The sequence below is a fragment of the Ailuropoda melanoleuca genome, chromosome 3 (genome assembly GCF_002007445.2).
Source record: "Ailuropoda melanoleuca isolate Jingjing chromosome 3, ASM200744v2, whole genome shotgun sequence".
Lineage (NCBI taxonomy): Eukaryota > Metazoa > Chordata > Mammalia > Carnivora > Ursidae > Ailuropoda > Ailuropoda melanoleuca.
In genome coordinates this window covers 120991963-121016399 of record NC_048220.1, presented here as the reverse complement: position 1 = coordinate 121016399, position 24437 = coordinate 120991963, and the positions used below count along the sequence as shown (strand labels likewise).

The 24437-nt window shown below is 40.3% G+C and overlaps 2 protein-coding genes and 1 pseudogene across 4 annotated transcripts in view; 1 reads left to right on the top strand and 2 right to left on the bottom strand.

Annotated features, from left to right (window-relative positions):
* Positions 1-807: 807 nt before the first annotated feature.
* On the bottom strand, positions 808-18163 carry AMACR (alpha-methylacyl-CoA racemase). 3 transcript variants are annotated; one of them, XM_019799872.2, is made up of 6 exons: positions 17805-18157; positions 15372-15515; positions 14101-14261; positions 9483-9669; positions 1945-2019; positions 808-1453 (listed from the first exon to the last, which is right to left on the bottom strand). In XM_019799872.2, exons 1-6 carry the CDS (start codon positions 18049-18051, stop codon positions 1047-1049), a joined length of 1221 nt encoding a protein of 406 aa, XP_019655431.1. In that variant the 5' UTR covers positions 18052-18157; the 3' UTR covers positions 808-1046. The 3 variants fall into 3 exon arrangements, with proteins under 3 accessions (XP_019655431.1, XP_002919481.1, XP_011223581.1); XM_002919435.4 differs by lacking the exon at positions 1945-2019 and having other exon boundaries at positions 17805-18155; XM_011225279.3 differs by lacking the exons at positions 808-1453; positions 1945-2019; positions 14101-14261 and having other exon boundaries at positions 9485-9669; positions 17805-18163.
* On the top strand, positions 2519-7428 carry LOC117801418 (annotated as a pseudogene).
* Positions 18164-22185: 4022 nt separating the features above from the next.
* Positions 22186-24437, bottom strand: part of C1QTNF3 (C1q and TNF related 3) — a 53139-nt gene continuing 50887 nt past the window's right edge. The window contains exon 11 of the mRNA XM_034657033.1: positions 22186-24100. Within this exon, the coding sequence (XP_034512924.1) occupies positions 23941-24100 (160 nt within the window). The 3' untranslated portion in view covers positions 22186-23940. The remainder of the gene's footprint in view (positions 24101-24437) is intronic.

Here is a 24437-nt window from a genome sequence, read left to right as displayed (position 1 = left end):
GTGCAAATTAAATGTGTATAAGTTTTAGCAATATTAAATTGAATGTTTACATGTACATATGTGTACATATAACATATGTATACATTTTAGTGTATGTTAGATCACACACGTCAATGTGTCTGTATATTTATTATACACAAATTGTATATAGAGATCCTACAAGATTATATATATTTCTAGGCTAAGACCAAATAAACGGTGATCAGTAAATAAATAAATAAAGGGCTTTCTTGAAAGCTTCTCACAAACTCAAAAGCTTAAGTAAACTTTAGGGGTGAAAAGACTTTATTTAATAAAAAGCATTATATTGGGGCGCCTGGGTGGCACAGCGGTTAAGCATCTGCCTTCGGCTCAGGGCGTGATCCCGGTGTTATGGGATCGAGCCCCACATCAGGCTCTTCTGCTATGAGCCTGCTTCTTCCTCTCCCACTCCCCCTGCTTGTGTTCCCTCTCTCGCTGGCTGTCTCTATCTCTGTCGAATAAATAAATAAAATCTTAAAAAAAAAAAAGCATATTTATTCATTTAAGGTACATTATTAACATTTTAATTTTTTTAAAAGATTTTATTTATTTATTTGAGAGAGAGCAAGAGAGAACAGGAGAGAGCGAGAGAGAGAGCACGCATTCATGTGTGCACAGAGGGTGAGGGACAAGGAGACTCCCTGGTGAGCAGAGAGCCTGAAGCTGGGCTTGATCCCAGGACCCTGAGATCATGACCTGAGCTGAAAGCAGACGCTTAACCCACTGAGCCACCCAGGAACCCTAGTAACATTTTAATATTAAAAATATATTCTATCAAATAAATCGAAGGCAGAAAAACTGTCACAATTTAATATTGGTGAACTAAAAACATTCCTCAATCAAAAGCCATGATGTTAATCATTTACAGAATTCAATCATTACTGTGTCATCAGTCTTTGTTTCTTGATCAGAACAGCTGGTCCACTGTGATACTATTCCTCCATGTTTCCCTACTTAGAATTTTCTGTATTATTCTATACGGAACATGCAATATTCCAATTCACTTGAGCTAGGAGGCCTGGAACTTAGAGATTAGCTCTTGGCTTATGACTTTCGATAACTTTATCTGAGGCAAGCTGATTGATCTCTACCTGGCTGAAGCCAAATTCTCTAAGTATCTCTTCAGTATGTTCTCCTACATAAGGGTCCCTTTGGGAAGAAGGGACAGCTGGGGTGTCCGACAGCAGAGGTGCAGGGCGGGGACTCACACCCTGCTCATCAGTGATGAACGAGCCCCGTTCTTTGTTATGATCATGGTGGGCAACCTCTTCAAATGTCAGAACTGGAGTCACGCACGCATCTGTGCCATCGAAGATCTGACACCACTCTGCCTTTGTCTTCCTGGCAAACACATCCGCGAATCTCTTCTTCATTTCTGGCCAGTCACTCATGCTCATCTGAGGAGGAAGCTCATCATGCCTTAGCCCGAGTCCTGAGATAAAAACACAATTTCTTCAATGCTTATGCTCCGGGTGGAGTTATTATAATCAATGCAAATGCATTTTGACCTCACCATACCGTCCCAAACAGGATGTTCTATAAGAGTTTCTCAACTGGCTCGAGAGAAGAAATTCAAACTCAGCTTGAAATTGGAGCCAAAGGCTAGAGTAAGCGGGTAGCTGGACTCCACACAGACTTCCCACTGCCAAGAGTTTATCACTTATATTTCATCAGAAGTAGTCTATTTGTAAAGGTCTAGTTTCTAGAAATTGATTTTTTCCCTGAGTAAGTTTTCAAAAAGAAATTTCCTCATGATGCTATGATCTGTCATACGGAATTCAAATAACCCCGCATTTTATATAGTGTACCCAAACTCTATAAAAGATAAAATTTAAACAACTTTACACATGATTATCCCACTTTGCAAGAAACCTAAAGATAAATGATTAAATTCAAAATTGCAATTTTATATATAATATTCACCTCTCTTTATTTTGGTCAAATAAAAGAGCTCTAGTAGAATAGTGATGTTTGACTCATTACCCTCTTGGAACACTGCTGTGAACTAGAAACAAAAGATTTGTAAGATACCCAAAGACACATGCAACAAATTGTTCCTATAGCAAACACGACAGAAAGTGATCACCCAGCCAAACCATGAGTGGGGCACACAGACTTTTGTGTCAAGCATGAAGGAGGAGACCTTGAAGGGGCCCTCAATACATGGTGCAGAAAAGATGAAAGCATCCAGAAAGGATGGCTTCTGGGCCTGTGACCTGATCTGTGCCTCCTTTATAGACTAAAGCACCTACCCCTGCAGGTGCACCCCAACTCCAGTGCTGATTAAATTATATCCAAAAGGCCACTTTACTAGGGTTTGGGTGTGAATGTCCTAAGTACGCCCTCATGGAAGAGAGTTTTTAAATGTAGATGGTGAGAGTGGAATAATAATGAAAGGCCCTTCTTCTTACGCATGTTATTTTGCATAAGTATAGTCCAGTTAATCTAATAATTCTCACTTTTATCACCCTTTCCTTCCCTATCATGTAGAAGAACAATGACTATTGTAAACTGCTCTGAAGAGGAAAATCCCTCAAGAGGTAAGACATGAATACCGCAGGCCATTCTTAGGCTTCTGGGGTACACGAGGAAATAAGAACTGGTACAGTTCTGGACAGTCACAAAAAGACACCTGTGGGATACACAAATAAATTTTTCTCTGTAGCCACTTGTCCCATTCAAATACCAGGAAAAATACGGAGCCGAAACTTCAGGTTTATCACTATAACCTACCCCCCAAAAAAGTTTCTAAGGATGTCTTTTACTTAGCTTTCTTTTTCCCGATTGCCCCAAACTCTGTGATTGCAAAACAAATCAAATAACCAGTTAGCCAAAAATAGTGACATAGATCATAGCTACTGCTAGAAACATACTTACGTGCTTTTTAGACAAGTTTTTTTTTAATCAGAATGTGATCAGAATCCTAACACTAAATAAAACTTCATAAATATGTTCTCTCTGTAAAAGACATTATATATGAGATCGATGGTCTCACAGTTTACAGTTTGTATCCTGTAAAAATACTAGAAATCAAAAGACCCCAGCTCCTACCCCTAACTCTGACACCCCAGCTCTTCGACTGTCTTCTCATCCTTTCTCAGCCACAGCTTCCCATCCTGCCCAGGACCCTGATCAAGGAAACAGGATTAGCCCCCAGTGGTTTAGGATTGCTCTTGACATTCCTGTATGGAACTCTAAAACCACTCCCTCACATAAGTACAACTGTAGATTGTGGCTAGTTTCTATAGCATAACCAATATTAAATTTCTGGTATTTTAGGTCAAACATTTCAAGGACTGGTCTTTAGACTCAGACACTATTTAATACTTGGGAAAGTAGGTCTTAATTTCCAAAAAGCTACCTTATATATAGGTGTACACATATACATACACACAGGCAATTATACAAAATGCTTATTAAGTATATTTCAAAACTTTCCTGCTCTATGACACAATATTTGGCAAATATTAAGCAGTCAAAAATTCATGTAATTATGCAATGTTTTATGTGCATAGATTAGTGTTTATTAATAAATAACAAGCAGTATTTGTTACAATGAAAAACTATGGAAAAATGTAAACGAACTTGAATAAAGAAATGGTTACATTTTAGTACAGGCACACCACAGAATATCACATGGCTACTATGTATGAGGCAGATTTTTGATATTGACAAGAAAGGACATCTTTAGCATACTGTTGAATAACAAAAGATAGTTATTTACTATAAATTTACATAATTATATACTATCTATAAATGTAATTTATGAATAAATAAAACAATTGTGTTAACATGTACACAGAAAAAGTTCACGAAAGCCACATCCCAAACTTTCCCAAAGTGGAAGGACAAGGGAGAATTTTTACTTCTTACTTTACAAATTCTGTATTATACTTTTTTCTGAAATACATTATTTTGAAACATTTTTCATTTTTTAAAATTTGCCATAGCATAAAATTTATAGTAATTCTGTTTTAATTTTCCAAGGAACTGCCATACAGCTTTCCACAGAGGCTGCACAATTTTACATTCCCACCAGAAATGCACAGACCTGCAGTTTCTCCCACAACCTTGGCAAACCTTGTTGTCTTTCTTTTTAATAATATTTTGAGATTTTAAAACAACTTTAAAAAATTCTCTATTGCTTACTGATTATACTACAAGAGTCTTGTTATCCCAGAATGTCATGAAATTCTGTGGTTTCAGATTTCTTTGCCGCAGAAAGCAGCAGGGTCCTAATACAGTAGAATCTGTACCTTACAAAAACCTTGTGTATTTATGTTCAGATGCTGAAGAGGTGAAGTATGGTCTCGAAAATCTCAAAGATAAGGTAAAATAAATGAGGTATATAATTAATACTACCTAAAAAAATCATTATGGATGTGGCCATTTGTCCAGCTGGGCCTGAGAGAAAAGTCACGTATTATATGTGATTAGTAAAAGTACTATTTTTGTAAATAAATACTGTAGAAGAAAGAAAATGCTGAGGCATTTCGGCATGGACTGTGTAGGTTAGCCAAAGCTGATTTAACATGCTAAGTCCAGCCTGAACCACAAACCACCTATCAGCTAAGGATCCCTGGTGAACTTTGAAGGGAGAGAGGAGGTTAAAGATACCAGAAAAGGCTGTGGATGCAAAGAGAGGAGGCTATAAAAAAAAATCAGGGTGGTTACAGAGTTTTGATTTAGAAAGAGAAAAATCTAGAAGGTGGTCTGGTCAGAAGTTGAAGGGGTGGGGCAATTAGCCTGCTAGAAAAACATCTCATTTCGTTTTCAATATTTCCAGAAAAACTCATTCATTGTGGTGGAGTATGGATGTTAGAAATGATGATGCCAAACACGTATGTTTTAAGATAACAACAAGATACACCAAGAAGGGAAGTTATCTTCTGGAATGGCAGAACCAGAACCTTCAAAAACCTGCTCTTGTATAAAAGCAACAAGAACCCTGGCACAAATTGTCAGAATGAACCTTTTCGGAACTCTGGAAATCAACTAAAAGTTTACAATAATCCAAAGGGCATTTATTCAGGGAAAACAACTACATCTCAATGAGATCAGTGAGACTTGTGGTGTTACAACCTGCTCTAATTTCATCCCTCTTTCCCCAGCTCCGGGGTAGCCGTCAAAACCAACAGGCTCCTAGCCATAGTGGTGTAATAACTAACAGGATAACAGTCATTGTAGGGAGCAAATGAGTTGAGAGCTTCCCAAAAATCCCATCCCCAGAGAACTGCCATTTGTCTAACAGCTCTCTGAAAGGCTCTGTTCTCAGGGCTTGTCTTCATTTGATCTCACTTAGAGCTCACAATGCCCTATTCATGGAACATTTTTGACATATGTCAAAAAAATCAGTGGCAACTGTTTAATATCATAGCTATCTGAAGTGGCATTCCCTGTTGGGACTAAAAAGAAACTGACAAATAAACTCAAAGAAAAGTGGGGAATAGGATGCTCATGGGGAGCTTTGAAATGCTCCAGCATATTCCCGAGAATTGAGAAGGCACATGTGTAGCACTGTGAGTATGCCCAGGAAAGATCTGAGAAGGTCCTAATCTTTCACCTCTGGCTGACCTTGAGTCACCACACAAGCAAGAAGTGAAGGCACAGAGCACCTCAGAAAAAGATGGGAAATTAATTGGTTCAAAGCATTTAAGGACATCTCTAACCAATCAGTACCTGATCACCAAGCTAACTGAACAGACTTCAGTTGCTACACATACCAACGAATACCGATTTAGTCCAGGAAAATCATTAAGTAAACAAATAGTGGAAAGGACAAATCCAGGACTGGGAAGAGGGGAAGGAAGGGTGAGATCTGATCTCCAGAGTTGCCACATTATGTTATTTAAAATATCAAGTTTCAACTAAATTTGTGAGGCATGCAAAGAAGAAGGAAAATATGCCCCATACACAAGACAAAAAGCAATGAACAGAAACTATCCCCGAAAAAGCCAAATATTGGACTTAACTGGAAAAGACTTTTAAATCAGCTAGCTATTTAAAATATATTAAAAGCACTGAAGGAAATCATGTCTGAACAATTAAAAGAAAGTTTGAGAATGATGTCTAATCAAAGAGGATATCAATAAAGAGACATAAAATTATTGAAAAAGGAACCAAATAGAAATTCTGGAATTAGGGACGCCTGGGTGGCTCAGTTGGTTAAGCATCTGCCTTTGGCTTAGGTCATGATCCCAGAGTCCAGGGACGGAGTCCCACAGTCTGCTTCTCCCTCTACCCCTCCCTGCTGCTCGTGATCTCTCTAACAAATAAATAAATAAAATCTTAAAAAAAAAATTCTGGAATTGAAAAGTACAATAACAAATACGAACTTCATTAGAGGGACTCAACAACAGACATGAACTAGCAGGAGAAAGAATCAGTGAACTCAAACAGAAGAAAACTGCTTATCCAGTCTGAGGAACAGAAAGAAAAAAAAAAAAGAAAAATGAACAGAAGCTCAGAGACCTGTAGGACACCATCAAGAATACCAACATATGGAGCAACTGGAGGTTTTTCCACATATGCCTCTGCCCTTGTTTCCTGGACTTTCCTCACAGCCTGGCCGCCAAATGCCAGTCTTCAGTCCTGCCTCAAACAAAGAAACTGACACGGCCTTCTGCCACCAAGCCAGAGGCAGATGTCAACATCTCAGCACTTGCTGAAGGGAGAAAAACAAGAGCAAGCAATAGAACATGTTTGTGAAGTACAAGATGAACTAGACATAATGAACATGCCGTTGAGGAGACTTTGAAAGTAGAACAGGAACATCACAAACTCTGCCAACCATTTCTTCAGCAGACGTCAGAACTGACTGCCCAAATCCCCAATTTGTAGGTAAGGACATTTGTCAACCATCCACAAGTGTCTGCACTGCTTGGGGAAGAGGAAGAAGAGCTGTTGAATTATCTGACAAGAGCTAAAGTGGAAGAATTTAAAGATATTAAATCAGGTTACAGAATATTATTTTGATGAAAATCCTTACTCTGAAATAAAGTTCTCTTCAAAGAATTTCATCTGAATGAGAGTAGTGATCCACCTTCCAAGTCCACTGAAATCAAACAGAAATCTGGAAAGGATCTGATGAAATGTTCAAGTCAAACACAAAATAAAGCCAGCAGGAAGAGACAGCACGAGGAAGCAGAGAACTTCTTCACCTGGTCTACTGACCGTTCCGATGCAGGTGCAGATGAGTCAGGAGAGGTCATCAAAGATGATATTTGGCCAAATCCACTACAGTACTACTTGGTTCCTGATACAGATGATGAAGAAAGGCAAGGAGAGGGTGATGATGACGATGAAGGTATGGAAGATACTGATTAAGAAGGAGATGAGGAGGAAGGTGAAGGAGATGCAAGTGATGAGGGGGAGGAAGGAGAGGAGGGTAAAGCAGAAGATGACTAATGGGACACGATGGATTCTAACCTTCCTTTTTCAATTCTCTCCAGTCCCTGGGAGCAAGTTGCCTTCTTTTTTATTTTCCCCCTGCTCTTGCACTCATTTGCCTTATTTTTTTGGAGTCTCTTTTTTTTCCCCTGCATACCATGGTTCTCAACTTATTTGGAGGGAAAATACCTTGAGCAGAATACTTTGGGAAAAGAATGTCTACCCCTTTCTGTTCCAAATTTATTTTTATCCCTTCCTGTCTCAAAAAAAACTTGATGGAATCAACACCACCGTGGTCTGTGGGAAAAAATAAAAACCTGCTCCCTTAGCTCTACTGGAAGCTGGAGGGTGCTAGGCCCTTGTGTGGTAGTGCCTAGAATTCCAGCTTTTTTTTTCTCGTTTCTCTGTATATTGGGACCCTGAATAAAATTGGAAGACTAAGACTTTCCAATTTCAAACTTACCACAAAGCTACAATGGTCTACAGTGTGGTGCTAACATGAGGACAGACATGTACATCAGTGGAACAGAACTGAGAATCCACAAATATACCCTTGTACTTATGGTCAACTGATTTTCAACAAGGATGCCAAAACCATTCAATGGAGAAAGAATAGTCCTGTTGACAAATAGCGCTGGGAAAACTGGAGAGCCATATGCACAACAATGAAGTTGGACCTCAGCTCACCCCATGGACAAAAATTAACCTATAACGTAACAGAGACCTAACTATGCGTGCTGAACTATAAAAATTTTAAAAGAAAACACTGGAGTGAGACTATAAAATTGGGAGTTCTCTGAATAACTCCTATGCAATATTTACTAAAGGATAAGTAATAAAAATGTGCTAATAAGCTAACCTGTTATTAAAACTCAACAGCAGCTGTAAAAATTGTTTAGAACTCAAACTAACAAAATTTGTTTCAATGAGTATATTTTATCATTGTCATTTAGAACTGCCAGTGAATGATGATGAAGTTTAGTCATTTTTATTATTATACTTATTATTATATTTAATAGACAATGCATAAATATACAAAGTTTACATAGGTGCAGACTCCGCTGTGCTATATCCCTGCTGCCTCGCGAGGCCCTGTCGGAGTGTCACCCCTACCAGTCAGCCCCTCACACAGCATTGCTCTGGCCTTAATTCTGAATTAAGACCTTCCATTCTTTGTTTTAATTTCTGAACAGAAAGGCCTTTATTATCTAGAGAAACCATTCTGTTCTATGTTTCTCCAACTATATTCAAGTTAGTGAAGTTAATATTGTTGATCATAAAATGCTTTCTGATGCTTGCAAAAGACAATTTCAGCTACACGCAAATAAGTTTAAGTAGTATATTGCATCTGAAAAGCTACCAGATATAACAACAGAACTCCAAACTTCAAGTTGAAAAGATAGAGGCACCATGACCAACTTGTCACACCGCTACATTATATATTCTAAAACTTCTTAGATACTCAGGTATCTGTAAAGTAAACTTTAAATTCAAACATTTTACAGGAACAAAATAACATTAGTCCAATTATTTAATTAGAGAAGAAGAGATCCCAAATACTCCCGCTAACTTGTGGCCACGTGCAAATAAGACAAGGATCTGCAAGACAGGTAAACTGCAGAAACATCAAGTGATAACATATTCCAACAAAATCTTATTCACCAAAGTCACTTTGTATTCTGGTGACCCCTGACACTGGGAAGGATTATAGGTGACATCTATCAAGGTATAAGAACTGGGAGAACCAGCAGGTCATTTCAAAGGAAGAATAAGATGTGGGCACACAAGGGCAATATAAATACCCAACACTACTGAGTATGAAATGTGGTAAAAAATTGACCTTCCACAAAATGGATTATTTTTTAAAACTCTGGGCTATTTTATAGACTTGTCAAATTAACTGTCAATTTAAAACATAAGGGAAATGCCCCACAATATGATGGCTATAATTAGGTTAATTATGAGGTAGAAACATAATAAAAGACATAATGAATTTCAAAAGCCTCCAAAGTAGAGATTAAAGAACACCCACAAGAAAAGGGGAGATGGGGAGGCACACGAAAGTTACTTACCTTCAATCAGCAGCTTGTAGAACTGGGGCTCTAATGCTCCAACAGCCATGAACCCCCCATCTGCCGTCTTGTAAGTTGTGTAGAAAGGTGCTCCACCATCTAGTAAGTTCTGTCCTTGAGGCTGATCCCACAGTCCTATTTGTTGAGTTTTCCACAGAAAAGAACTCAGGTATGCTGTTCCTTCCACCTTTGAAGAAGAAACAGGATACAGTATGATTCCAGATATTTAAACTATAAAAGCATGATCAATTTCCACTTAGATTTTTTTTAAACATTGGTATAAAAATGTTTCTTAGAGTATAGGAAGATTGTATCTAATCACACAACTTCTTTGATATTTCAAGAAAGTGTGTTAGAACAAGTTTATGATATAGGGTTTCTCCACTATTCAGGTCAGAGGATATTTTTCAGAAAAGACTTAGAAGGAACTATTTTTGCTCTCCCTTTCAAATAAAACTGCCAAATGTTGATCATTTTTGAAGCCAAGTGAGGGCAAATGGAAGTTCATTATATGTTCTCTCTATAATTATATATGTTTAAAACTATCAGGATAAAAAGTTAAAAATAAAGCAGAGAGGTTTTTAAAAATCTACCTTCTGATCTCAATACCTATAAGGACATACATGAAGGTATGTGAAGCATATCACATCATAAAAGTAAATCATATTACAGTTAAATGTAGCTTATTCGAGTTTAACTCCAAGCCCAAGAAAACTATATTTGAGTATTTAATACATCTTAACAATCACTAGAAAGTTACAAAATAAACATAACAATATGAGGGGCAGATATGTGGGTTTTCTGAGTCCAGACAAATTAGTTTGAGAAAGCCAACTTCCCACTGAGTCCCGAAGTAACAGGAATGGATTCACATCCTTGGGTATAATTGTTAGAGGCTAGATGCACCGGGCTATCCAGAGACTACTTCCCAATCTACGGCTTTATGATCCTAAGGATTCTAGGCCCCTGGGGAGAAGGCCATCAAAGCATCCTTGTCTCAAAGAGTTGGAATCGGATGGGCCTATGGAATTTCTCACAGTCACTGGCTGTGAAAAAAATGCGAAATATATCTTTGGATACATCCCAATTTTCCCTTTTAGCTTGAAATCTCGTGCACAACTAAATTTATGGCTCTGACATCTGACATACCAAATAGTATGTATATTTTGTGTAAGTGGCCTACGGAGGTGCTCCTTTTGAAACTAGGTTACACAAATTTTAGACAGTCCCCAATCTATACATACACACACACATACACACACATTGAACGATACGCCACATATAATGATACACACACACGCGCGCGCAGATATACATATATACATAAAATCTCCTTTATACACTAGATAGACTGCTGAGTCTCTTGAAAAAAGATGCACTAACAGAGTTATGGATCCAGTTTGGCACGTTCAGGACACAGAGAGGCTCTAATTTAATCCTATCTTTATTTGGGTGGAAAATACAGGGAAGAAAGAGCAGTTACAACCCTCACCTCCTCACACTACCCAGACATCGGCTTCTCTTGCCCTTCACACACACACTGAGTGGCTGACACGGACAACAGCCCTCTGACACAGGGAAACTGCAGCCTCACTTTCCCAACCTTTTTACTGTTCTCATCATGTGGGACCACAGTCTCTGTGCCAGCGCCCAGCCACCTTGGCCCACGTCCCCAGATCAGGGGTAAACCTGGGAAAACAGACATCATGTTCCACAGTTTTCTTCACTTGACAGTTTCCAAGGAGACGACTCCGGGACTGGCCTGAACCAAGGATTCTGCTGCTAAAAACATTTGAAAACTACGGCCTAGAACAATAAGGTATCTGCACTCACTCATCAGCTTCTACAACTACTTGTATCACAAGGGTTCCCAGAGATGGGAAAATAATGAACACCGTGCTTTACTGATCCATTCGGCCTTGCGTTATTAGCCAACACTCATTAATGCAATCATGAACCCTGAATCAAGTTTGCATATCCACATATACTAACAACCTACTACCTTCCTAATCTTCATGTAATTCTGATTAGACACAGTCTAATGAAAGCAGCAATTATCTTTTATTTATATTTGACTAGAAATAAGCAATTACACATTATTAGTAAATTATTAAAATTTTTATTAAGTAAGTATTTAACTTTATATTCTCCTGAAAACTCCCAAGGTCTCATGTTTGTTCTTAGCTCCTTCCTTTTGGACCAGAGGGACCACGTCCATGGAGGACAGTGACAGAAAGCATGAGTGTTTGTGCCCAGGGATACGTCAAACTGCCTGGGTGCCTTGCTTCTGACCCTCTCCAGCCACCTACTGTGGAAGGCGGTTAACCTCTCCAAGTCTGGAAGTCTTCAAATGCCAAAAGAGAGTGAGCATGCTTCCTTCACGGAGCCGTGTGGGTCAGAGCGAAGACATACGCCTGCGCTTGGCCTACGCTAAGCATACAGCGGGTGGTGCTGCTAGTGTGTGGGGACTGGGCCAGGGGCCGGAGATGGAAAGGCTGATCACATGCCACACCTACTGAAATCACTCCAGAGATGGACGCAAAGGACAGTGTGACTGTCCCCTGGTAAGAGGATCAGAGGGCACAGAAATACAACAGGGGTTAGCCTGTGAGAAGGTGGCGCAAGCCAAGGCCCCAAGATGAGGGTCCTGGAAATGGCTTTTGCAAAAGGTCACCAATGGCAAATCCAATTTACACTGTTCAGATCTAAACTCTTGACATCTCCACCAACATCTGACCCTCTGACCATTCCTTTTTTTTTTTTTTTTTTTAGCACTTTCTCTTTCCTTCATTTCCACGGAAACACTCTGCGGTTCTCACTTTGCTCTCCTTAGCCCATGTTTCTTCTCTTCTGTCCACTCTTCAAACACAGTCCTCTGTCCACTTCCCTAGAGGACCCCTATGACTCTAAAACTGTTTCTAGTCTCTAACTTTGAGTATTCATTCCATCTGGATATCTGAGAGAGACTTCAAACTTGAAACGACCCACACTGAATTCCTTTCATAATAACAATAATACCAAGTCCTTGCAGAGCACCTCCTCCATGCCAGGTACTGTTTAGACCCTGAACAACGGGGACATTTGTTCAGTTCTCTAACGATGCGCTGAGGGTAGGTACCATTGTTATCTGCATTTTACAAAGAAGCCGCTGAGGCACAGGGAGGTTCCTTACCCAAGATCACAGAACTAGTCGGTGACCGAGCTGTGGTGGAGGAAGTAGGCCGCCAGAGTCTGTGCTCTGACCCACTAACTTCCCCTGCCTCTCCCACCGGCAGTCCTCCCCCGTGGTGCCAGCGCCGCCATCCACCAGGTCACACACGCCAGAAACAGGTACGTAAGGGCACCTAGGGGCCTCAGTTGGTTAAGTGGCCAACACTTGATTTCAGCTCAGGTCATGATCTCAGGGTTCTGGGATCGAGCCCCACACGGGGCTTCCTGCTCAGCGGGGAGTCTGCTTGAGGATTCTCTCTCTCCCTCTCCCTCTGCCCCTCCCCTCACTCAAATGCGTGTGCACGCTCTAAATAAATAAATCTTAAAAAAAAAAAAAAAAGAGGGGCGCCTGGGTGGCACAGCGGTTAAGCGTCTGCCTTCGGCTCAGGGCGTGATCCCGGCGTTATGGGATCGAGCCCCACATCAGGCTCCTCTGCTGTGAGCCTTTTTTCCTCTCCCACTCCCCCTGCTTGTGTTCCCTCTCTCGCTGGCTATCTCTATCTCTGTCAAATAAATAAATAAAATCTTTTAAAAAAAAAATTAAAAAAAAAAAAAGAAACAGGGGAGTCAGCCTTGACTCCTCCCTCTCCCCTCACTACCAAATCCTGGCAATTTTACATCTCAAATATAAACATCCCTTAAACCCAGACCCATTCTATCACCAACAGCTTTAGTGCTTGCGCTCCTCTCCCGGTAACAAGACAGTCACTGTCTGTCTGCCCCCAGTCTTGTCTTCTTCAATCCATCTCTGTTCGCCCTCCCAAGACCTGCCCAATGCAAACCTGCAGTGGTGCTGGACTGGGCTCCCTCCAAGGGGCTGTGAGAACTTGGGCCAATTTCTATGCTTCGGTTCCCTCCTCTTTAAAATAACGTACTTCAAGTGAAACTGCTGTTTGGAGGATCAGGAGAAACTGCACAGGGAACGTGCAGAACATGAGGCCCGTGCTCAAGGCATGGCAGTGGAAACCACCGAAGCCTCGCAATGTTGGAGTCTCCCCAGAAAATGTGTAGAAGGAAGGTCGAGACTGGCCCATTTTACTTTAGCACCCTGAAGAATCTTCTCTATCTGCTAAGGGAGATTTTCTGAGTGCAGTTTTAAATGAGGATTGCTTGAAAAATGTATTCTAAGCACAAGAAATAGAGTGGGGAAAATTGCTGAAACCAACACGGGAATCAGGTGAGTTATGACAAGTTTAGAAAACTGATTCCACAAACAGATATCAACAATGACATTCCAACACATGTAAAGGATGTGAAGCTATTTTAAAGAAAAGGATATTCTTGGTAATTTGGGTTCCAACTTCAAATCTCATTTATCTCTTGTCTTGTTCAGAAAAGAATCTGAGGCAGCGGCCTATCATACTTAGGAACAACTGGGAGGGTCATCACTTCCCTAGTGAACACTTACCATGTTTGCATCGATGACTTGACCTTTGCCAGAGCGTGTGCGTTCAAACAGAGCCATCAAGATGCCCAGTGTGCACATGAGGCCACCGCCGCCAAAGTCAGCCAGGAGATTCAGCGGTGGAAATGGATTCTCACCATTTCTGCCAATTTTCGACAGAACACCTACATCATTAAAACACATCAGGGAACAGTACCTCTAAATTTAATGTCTCTTTTAAATAAATACATGAACACCTTAAGAGGAATAACCACTCTCTCTAGTGGCTGACATAGTAAATACTAGTACATAATGCTTTCCCAAATCTAAACCTAGTCAGCATATTCGAAAACAGGCTTTTCCACCAGCAAGTCTCCTTGTTTTTTTTTTTTTTTCTTCTCTAAAACTTTATTCCAACTAAGGCTTTCAGAATTTTATTTCTAAGTGTTTACTCACTGAATTTCAGGGAAAAAATTATTGTTATCAATTTAGTTTATGGCTTAACAACTGTATAATCCACTGCCATTCTTACTAGAAAGAGATGCAAGAAAATAAACACAAGAAAAATAAAAGTGACTACATTTTAAAATAGCTGGAAAAAACAATTCCATCCTCACTCTTTTCCTCAACCTTTAAATCTGTACTCACAGGAAATTTGAGACTTTCTTTACTCAAAAACACAAACACTTTCTTAGGATCCTAGGATTGGGTCATTCTAAGACATGTTCTCATAGGCAAAAATTCTAATAAAGTGATACTATGACCTGAAAACTACAGGTATTCAGAAAAGTCTAAAATGGTGACTCAGGCAATGATTCTCAATGAAGTTGGAAGGAGAGGGGAGTCAGGATCAAATGAAATTAGCATTTTCAAACTATAGGACAATCAGGTCTCTTACTTCCCAGCAGGGCTTGCCTGTGAATTGATTATACAAATGTAGTAAGTCATGTTACTAGTGAGAGTCTATCATCCTTCAAATGTGTGAAGACAAGGGGAAAAGGGTTGAGAATAACTGTTCCAAGACAAACTAAGCTCACCCCCCTTTTTAAATTTTACTAGGCTCCATGCACAAAGTGGGGCTTGAACTCACAACCCTGAGATCAAGAGTTGCATGCTCCACTAACTGAGCCAGCCAGGCACCAGACAAACCCAAACTTTTTGAATGACCATGGTCCCCTTATTGATTCTGGTAAATACTTAAATCTGCACCTTTAAAGTTCTTTGTAATTACTGTAACCATCCATCTTGACTGGGAACAAAATAAAAAGTATAGAGAAATTATTCTGTCGACATACCTGACAAAGCCAAATAGTTGATGTCATGGCCTGCTACTCTAGAGAATCTTCCAGACTGGCCAAATCCACTCAACCTGGCATAGATAAGCTTTGGATTCTCCTTCTGCAGAATCTCTGGGCCTAGCTGGAGTTTTTCCATGACACCTGAAGAGAAAAGTAACAGTGATTTTTTTCTTAAAGAGGGATGAACTGAGGATGGGTATAATGCTGTCTCTGGGGCAAACATAAAATGGCACCCTTGCAAGTTACACTAATAATGTTTGTTGTGGGTTTTAGCATGTTTCCAATAAGGGCACAATGAATGAGGCCACCATTTCTGGAATGTGTGACTTCTGCCCCAGAACACTATTTCCTTCCAGCCCTTCCTTATTTCCCTTCAGGCATATTCAAGTTCCTTCAATCCCCATAGTGCACCTCTCATTCCTTGAGTCAGTACCTTTATAGTTCCCCCAAATCCTCTCCTTAGTCATTTATTAGAAATGGTTTGTTCTCTTGGAACAGTTACCCTGGGGCTTTATCTGGTCAAAAATACACTGTTGAAAATGGCTGTTCCTTTTAGGCTCTTTTCTTCTTCTGTGCCTGCATCACTGCCCACCACCTTCTACCTCACGCCGTGCTCACGTGTAGATATTCCACCACCGTCCCTTTCAGCTTAGAATCCTCTGGTAGGATTCATGCCTGATCTGTTTCCTCGGGCCCCTAAAGTGCCTCGCCAGCAAGGGTATCTTCACAGAAGGCTCAGCAAATATCCATGGCAAGATATGCTAAAATAGCATCTAAGAGCTTATCGGTAACCACCATATGCATTGCACAAAATTCAGACAACTGGTACTTTAAATCTCCTGGGATTAAAATAATAAAGATTATATAATAATTGTATGGTCTTTGTCTTCCTAAAACTATGTAAATTACATTAAAAAAAATTCTCGTCCTCTGCTTAAAAACACCAGCCACAATCCTTCCACCCAGCAGCTATGTCTGTATTCACGGCTCTATTTTCCTCCTAATTGCAAGACATTGGAGTCAATCATGTTGAGCCTCCATCTTTAAACAGGGCATTATTAAATTATGATATAATCCTAATTATTAATTTATTATAATCCTCCAATCTGCTGTGAGGATAAATGAGTTAACACATTTACTATGTCTGGTGCCCCACAGACATTCAATTCATTCACCAAACATTTACTGACTTCCTGCTACGTACCAGGCACAGCTTTGGTTTAGTACTTGAGCGAGATTACCCTGGCAACTGTCTGAGAATGGATTCAAGTGGTATAGACCCAAACATCAGCTTTAAAAAGGCTGTTACAACAGTGTGAAGGAAGCTACAGCAAGTATGAAAAGCTTGAGTGAGAGGAAGGAGGAAGAATGTCTGGATTCCTGATAACTAGAAGCAAATGAAGTGAAGAATATTTGGAGTCACAGATGGACTGCAGCCTTCTGATTCAGGCAGCTGGGTGTGCATTGGTTCCATTTACTGAGATAAATAATATAGAAGGAGGAGATGCTATTTTAGGAGGTAAGATAATGGGCTTGTTTGGGGATTTGTGGAAGTTGCCGTGCCTGGCAGACAGCCAGTTAAGAGATGTGCAGGACTTGTGTATTCCGGCCATCTGTGGCTCTAGGAGAGGGGAGTGCAGTTATAGATTTGGTCATCATTTGTCTTTAAAAGGAGAAAACAGGGGCACCTGGCTGGCTCAGCTGTTAAGCGTCTGCCTTTGGCTCAGGGCGTGATCCCGGCGTTATGGGATCGAGCCCCGCATCAGGCTCCATGCTCCACTGGGAGCCTGCTTCTTCCTCTCCCACTCCCCCTGCTTGTGTTCCCTCTCTCGCTGGCTGTCTCTCTGTCAAATAAATAAATAAATACAATCTTAAAAAAAAAAAAAGGTGAAAACAGTTGGAACAGTAAGGGGGCTCCAGGAGGCAGAGGGTAAACTATCTGAAGCTGGAACCTGGGCAACACCAGGACTTAAGACAAAGAGTGTTAGCCTGGGTCAGTGGATGGCTTTTAGAGGGTATAGCAACTCCCAAAACTGTAGAAAAATGATTATGCACCTATATGCAGTTTTCCAGGGAGGGAACCCATGGCTTTCGTCATATTCTCATAGGATTCGCGACCCTCAAAGATTTAAGAACGCAAATACAAAGAGGCGATTAAAAAACGAGGAATCTGGGAAGGAGCCGGGAATGGGTATGAAGAGAACAAGGGCAACAGCAGCATCTAGGATTCCAAATACGGAAGGGGCTAAAGGTGAACGACAGCAAACGCGACAGGAAAAATCTAGAAAGACAGTGAGAGGAAAGGGCTCGTGTGGCAACAGGGCACGGGTGTAGCGGGCGCAGCCTGTCAAACGGCCCTGCCCCTCCATTCTGCCGGGTCCCTCCTGCGTCTGGTCCCCCTGCGGCGCTGCGGGGACGCCGGGGGCTCACCGGGGCGGAAGGGCTCCAGCACCACATCCGTACGGGCGCACAGGCGCCGCAGCACAGCCGCCCCCTGCGGCCGCTTCAGGTCCACCGCCAGCGAGCGCTTGGCCCGGGCCAAGACGCCCAAGTCCCGGAGGTCGCCCAGTCGGTCAACACGCACCACGTGCGCCCCGAAGTCCGCCAGGACCATACCACAGTACGGGCCTGGGCCCAGGCCGGCCAGCTCTAGCACCGAGATACCGCGCAACGCCATGGCTCCCGCGTGTCCAAGCGAACAACTGACCCAGCCTAGATATAGCCCGGACCGCCGGTGACGCTTGACCTCCTGGCGGTCCGTGCACCCTGCGCTTGCGCGGGGCGCTGGCCCGGAGTCTGCGCATTGGGCGGATTCCGGCCCCGCCTCCTGGCCGAGTCCGAAGGGTGATTTCTCTTTTTTTGCGGTTTGACTCAGACCGGTTTCTTTGCCTTGCTATCTGTGTAATCCTCTGTTAAACTGAGGCTTGTTACAAATTTTAATGGTTTTTTGTTTGTTTGTTTGGTTGGGGTTTTTTTTGAGCAAAAGATCTGTTCTAATAAAGCATCACCAAAAAGGAAGTGGTTCGGAGCATTCTACCAACAGGAGCTGGGGAGAGGCTTTTATAAGAGAAAAGCAAATAAATGATTGATTGGCTATAGATTAGTCCACTTGGCTGTTTATGATGGGTTGTTCTTAGGTTTCAGTTTAATAACTTGGAGGCATTTACAGGGTTAGATTTTGGTTCGTTTAGTAGGCTGCCGTTCATTAGAACCACGTCAGTCTAATGGCCTCCTTGTTTAGTTATTGTAACACTTCCTTGTCCCTCTCTAGCCCATGTTCCTACTTTTGTTCAGACATAAGCTTCCTTACTTTTTTGTTTTTATTTTTAAAAACTTAAAGTGAAAACTGCATAGAATGATAAAGAAGACATCCAGATTGACAGAATATTTTTTCATATTTGCTTCCAGACTACTGTTTCTAAAAAAAATAAACACACATATAGCTTAGACTAACAACCAGGATCAGACTCACATGAATCAGAGATATTACCCTGCATCAAGTTTTACTAATAAGTTCAAACATACAGGTCATGGAAGGGCTCAGGCAAATCAGAGGTCTGGAAAATCTCACACAGACCTTCCTTCTTACACTGGGCATACACCCTCTGTTACAGGCTGAATTATGTCCCTTCAAAATTCATGTATTGAAGTCCTAACCCCAGTACCTCAGAATGTGACTGTATTTGGAGATAGGGCTTATAAAGAGGTAACTAAGGTCAAATGAAGTCATACAGGTTGGCCTTAATTCATATGACTGGTGTCTTTACAAGAAAAGATTAGGACACAGAAAGCAAGGACTGAGGGATGGCCATATACGGACACAGCAGAAGGTGGCTATCTGCCAGCCAAGGAGAAAGGCCTCAGAAGAAACCAAACTTGCAGATACCTTGATCTTGCTCTAGAACTGTGAGAAAATGGCTTTCTGTTATTTAAGCTGCCCAGCCTGTAATACCTGATTATGGCAGCCTGAGCAGACTAATACAACTGTTAAGAGGGTTGGGGGTGGGGAGTTCTGATATTTTGGTATAGCCCTAGCAAACTAATATACCCTCTGACCCATGACTATAGTTTAGGTCTCTAATGAGGTTCACAGGTACCTAACAGACTTCATTTTACATCCCAGAGAGTTACTTAGCTCTGGAACAATGCTTCCTAGATTCTGGGTTTATTTAGCATAAATAACCCTATGACCAGGGCTATCTACTAAATGTATTAAATAGATAAATTCTCTTCCTTCTAGCAAATATCATTCATCTGTTTATGCAAGGTAAATAGGTACAATTGACAGGGAGAGTCACCTGCCTTTTTCTTTACCCCAAAGGCATCCCTGTACTAAAGGGAGTAAAGAGATCACAGGCCAGCTGCTTTTAACATCTTCCATAGCTAAAGTCTCCTTTACCCTCCCTTCCTACCCAGAGTTATATTTCTTTGCTCCTGCTCACTCCGCCAATCAAGACACAAGCACTCCCATGATTTTGATATATGGTCCACAGTCTATTATATCTATTGATGCTGTAGCTATACTATTTATGTACCATATTTTGTTTATATGTATCGTATTTTTAGTTTTAATTTACATAAATGATGTTACATTGCAGTCACTCTTCTGAACTTGCTTTTGTACTCCAGCTTAGCCTAACTTGTCTCTCTATTTCTACCTCTTTCTCTTAGATCAATCAGATTCTTGGCTTAAATACAACAGAATTCATTGGAAGGATATCAGGTAGCTTACATAATTGTCTGATGTTGCTGAATTCAGGCTGGAGTCCCATCCAAGGTCAAAACATTAAAGACTGGTTGGGCTATAAATCTAGTTTCGGCTCACCTCTGCCCTGCTGAGATATTTACACCAGACTGATTCTGGGTCAAAAGGATAGAGGTACTAATTTGAAGGCCCTGCACTGACCATTGAGATGGAGCCATTAAATTATGATAATGACTCTGGTGGATTGAAACACATTAAATATATGAAAAATCATGTTAATAATAATGCTTTTTAAGAGAGCTTATTAATCACCTTTGAAGATTTCTAGGGCACCAACTCATTATTCTAAAAATTGATAAATAAAAGTGAAAAAAAAATCAAGCATCTATCTTGTCTTCCATATAAACACTATTTCAGAATAACCAAATATCTAGTGAAAGAATGTATGTCTTTTAAAATGTCACTATTTTTGCACAGTGAAGAAAACCAAACCAAAAAGGCAACCTATGGAATGGGAGAAGATGTTTGCAAATGCTATCTCCAATAAGGGGTTAATATCCAAAATAAATGAAGAACTTACATAACTGAACACCAAAAAACCCCCAAATAACCCAACTAAAAAAAGGTAGAGGGGGGTGCCTGGGTGGCTCAGTGGGTTGATCATCCAGCTCTTGGTTTTGGCTTAGGTCATGACCTAATGGGTAATGGCATCAAGCCCCATGTCAAGCCTTGCGTTGGGCACTGTGCTCAGTGCAGACTCTGCTTGAGATTCTCTGTCTCTGCTTCTCACCCCACTCATGCTTTCTCTCTCTCTCTCTCTATTTCTCAAATAAATAAATAAAATCTTTTAAAAAGGCAGGGGGGCAGAGGACCTGAATAGGCCTTTTTTCCAAGAAGACATACAGATGGCCAACAGACACATGAAAAATGTTCAACATCACTAATTGTTGGGGGAAATGCAAATCAAAAGTACAATGAGGTATCACCTTATACCTGTCAGAATTGCTGGAATTAAAGAGACAAGAAATAACAAGTGTTGGCAAGTATGTGAAGAAAAAGGAATCCTTGTAACAGTTGGTGGGACTTTGTCTTGGTGCAGCCAATGAGAAAAACAGTATGATAGCTCCTCAAAAAATTAAAAATAGAATTACCATATTATACAATAATTTTACTACTGGATATTTACCAAAAACAAAAACGCTATTTCAAAAAGATATATTCACCCCTATGTTTATTGTAGCATTACTTACAATAGCCAAGATATGGAAGCAACCCAAGTGTCCATGGATAGATGAACAGCTAAAGAAGACATACCATATATATATAAAATGGATTATTACTCAGCCCGAAAAGAGGGTGAAATTTTGCCATTTGGGACAACATGATGGACCTAGAAGGTATTATACTAAGTGAAATGATTCAGAAAGATGAAGACAAATACCATATGATTTCACTCATACATAGAATTTTGAAAACAAAACAAATGAACAAACAAACAGAAAAAAATGAAGAGACAAATACAGAGAACTGATGGTTGCCAAAGAGGGGCAGGGGGATGGGTGAAATAAGTAAAGGGGATTTTTTTTTTTTAAAGTTGGTTGCTTAAATGATACCTACCTACTATCTCCTTTTTAGATCCTCAATTTTATGAAAACTTGTAAAATTAATCTTCCAGATATAATTCTGGTCATGGGTAAAATTGTGAAATAATCAATCTTGACCTTCCCACACCTTCCCTACTAATCACTCTTTCTTACACCTGGGACTTATTTGCAAGCCTAAAGTCCTTTCCACCTGCTTGCAACCAAACTGGGTGTCTCCACTATGAAGAAAACTAGAATTTACATCAACATAGAACGACCTCATATATGTGATGAACATCCTATTCCCTTAGAGGTATTCAGATTACATTAAAGGACCTCCTCCAAACATCAATATCTTAAAGTTGCAGAGGGTTGAAGTCATAACGATGGGATAACTGAAAAGTGGAGTATTTTGTAGACAAATGACCACGCTCTGTGCCCACATCATCAATGTATGGCTGTTTACATCATGTGCATGAAAATATTTTAACTTTGTGTTAACAAACCATAGTGACTTACAATGTATGACTATTCAACTTTATTAAGAACATTATAAAACAATACATTTAACAAAAGTATGTTTATTTCCATACAATGCTTTTACATTTTTCTCACTTCAGTTTTATCTAAAGCTAAGCCAATATCTTCTTCTAAGGCACTTTATTAATAGTGTATGTTCTTTAGACACGGAACGACTTTGGGCAACATACAACATTCAAATGTCTACTGGCAATACACTTTTACAAAATATTTACAATGTTTGGAAATAGTAAACCTCAACACCCATGACCACACAGCCCCAGGGGCAGTGGGGAACATACACAAAATCACAAAAACATTATCAACCAGTCAAGCCCACTTTGGCTGATATCCATTCATTTTAAAATAGCATTGCTTATGTTGGTCAAGAAGAGTTTAAAAATATTTATAGATCGAAAGAAAGGGTCAAAGACAGAACAGAGCATAGAGCACATTAAGTTAGCTAATAAGGCAGCCCTAATTAATTCTTTCTGCTTCTAGCTCTAAGGGGTAATCAATACAATTAAACCCATAGTTTAAAAGCCTTTGTGGAAATTTGAATTGTAACAGAAAATAAATTAAGAGCTAATTGCTTCTAAGGGAATTCATTAAATGATATGTGTCAGACAGGTCTCTCTCTAGTACATTTTAATTATGATTCGACATCAGGGTAAACACATATTCCAATTATGTTTTCTTTGCTTAAAATAAACAAATTCTGGGTACTATCTTCTGAACTTGTCCCTTTTGGGGAGGGACAGGCAAAAGTAAAGGAGCACAGCTCCATTGTAGGTATTGTCTAAATACGGTAATCAAAAAAGTCATATAATTTTGTATTTTTAAAAAGGTTAAGAAATCTTATTTTACATCTTCTAAATGGAATACCCTTATATTTTATATCCATTAGTTTGTATATAACTGAATTTACAGCTCCTTCAAATGACATGTCAGTGAGTGTAAAGTTTATTGGGGAATTTCTAAATTGAGAGAGGTCACCCTCCGTATGTATGGATGTAACCTCACCTCGGCTGGCTCTGCAGGCCAGGGTCAACAAAGATCTGTTGTGATCCAAGAAACATAATGGGAAAAGGTCAATATAATAAGTCAGATCCGATAAACCCAATTTTGGACCATGAGAAAATTCTATATCCAAAAATAAAAGCCATTACATGTCAAGATTTAATTACAGCAGTACTCTTATAAAAAAAAAAAAAGAGGAGTCCATTATTTATGGGCATTGTGAATACTTTTCTTGTCTAAAAGCTATCTGGAATTACTAAAAATATCTATATTTATTCATAAATATTGACCCACTGGATCAAAGTGTTACTTCCCAGTCTAGGCTTTACAAATGTTTCTGGTAACTGGGTCCTGGCAAGTGCCCTCTTTGCTCCTGCCTGGCCCCATCATAATCACTGCACCCTGGTGTCTGCAATGTTATAAAGAATGATGAACCCCAAACCTCAGGAATTCCTGAAAGTTGCTATTAAATTAAAAACAAAGCAGCCAAATTCTTTGCAAATGACTTCTTTGATGGAAACAATTATTTCCAACCTTTATCAAGAAGGGAATTCTTTTTTAGGTGCCTGGGGAAGAGTAAACGTGCCAAGTGTATTAGTCAAGCTTACTTGAGAAGACCGTTTCGTGGATTCTTCTTCTGAGCTCCTGAGTAGAACCCTCAACTCTAATGTCCCTCAGATCAAACAATACCAGCTCAGCCATAAGTCTTCCCAAAAGTAGAGCTGGTCTATTCATATATTTACTTGGTTTCAAAGAGCAGGAAGCCTGCAAAGGTAGAAAAGCGCTGGTGGTCCCCATGAAGAGCGCCATTGCCCATTCTCAGCCAAACCTCATCCCCTTTAGCCAGCTTCAATACTGCATGGTTGCTGGATGTATCTGACTTCCCTTTTGTTTCATAGCTGTAAAGAAAAAAAGGCACCAACTCCTTAGTCTTTGCAATGGAAAGTCACCTCTTCACCAAAATATGTCCTCCCCTTCTCCTCCAGACTCTCACACACTTAGAGTCCTATGACTAAGTTCTCTAAATGGCATGTGAGCAGAAATGACATGTACCACTTACAGGATTGGACAACACAACTCTCCCAAACACCTCTGCTTGCTTCTTCCTCATTATCACCACGTGGAATGGTAATGACAATGACCAGAATAACCTTGGAAGCCAAGTGTTGCAGGCTGAGTTATTGAAGACTATGTAGCAGGAAGCTCTCTCTCACTTGCTCCAACCTGGAATAACCA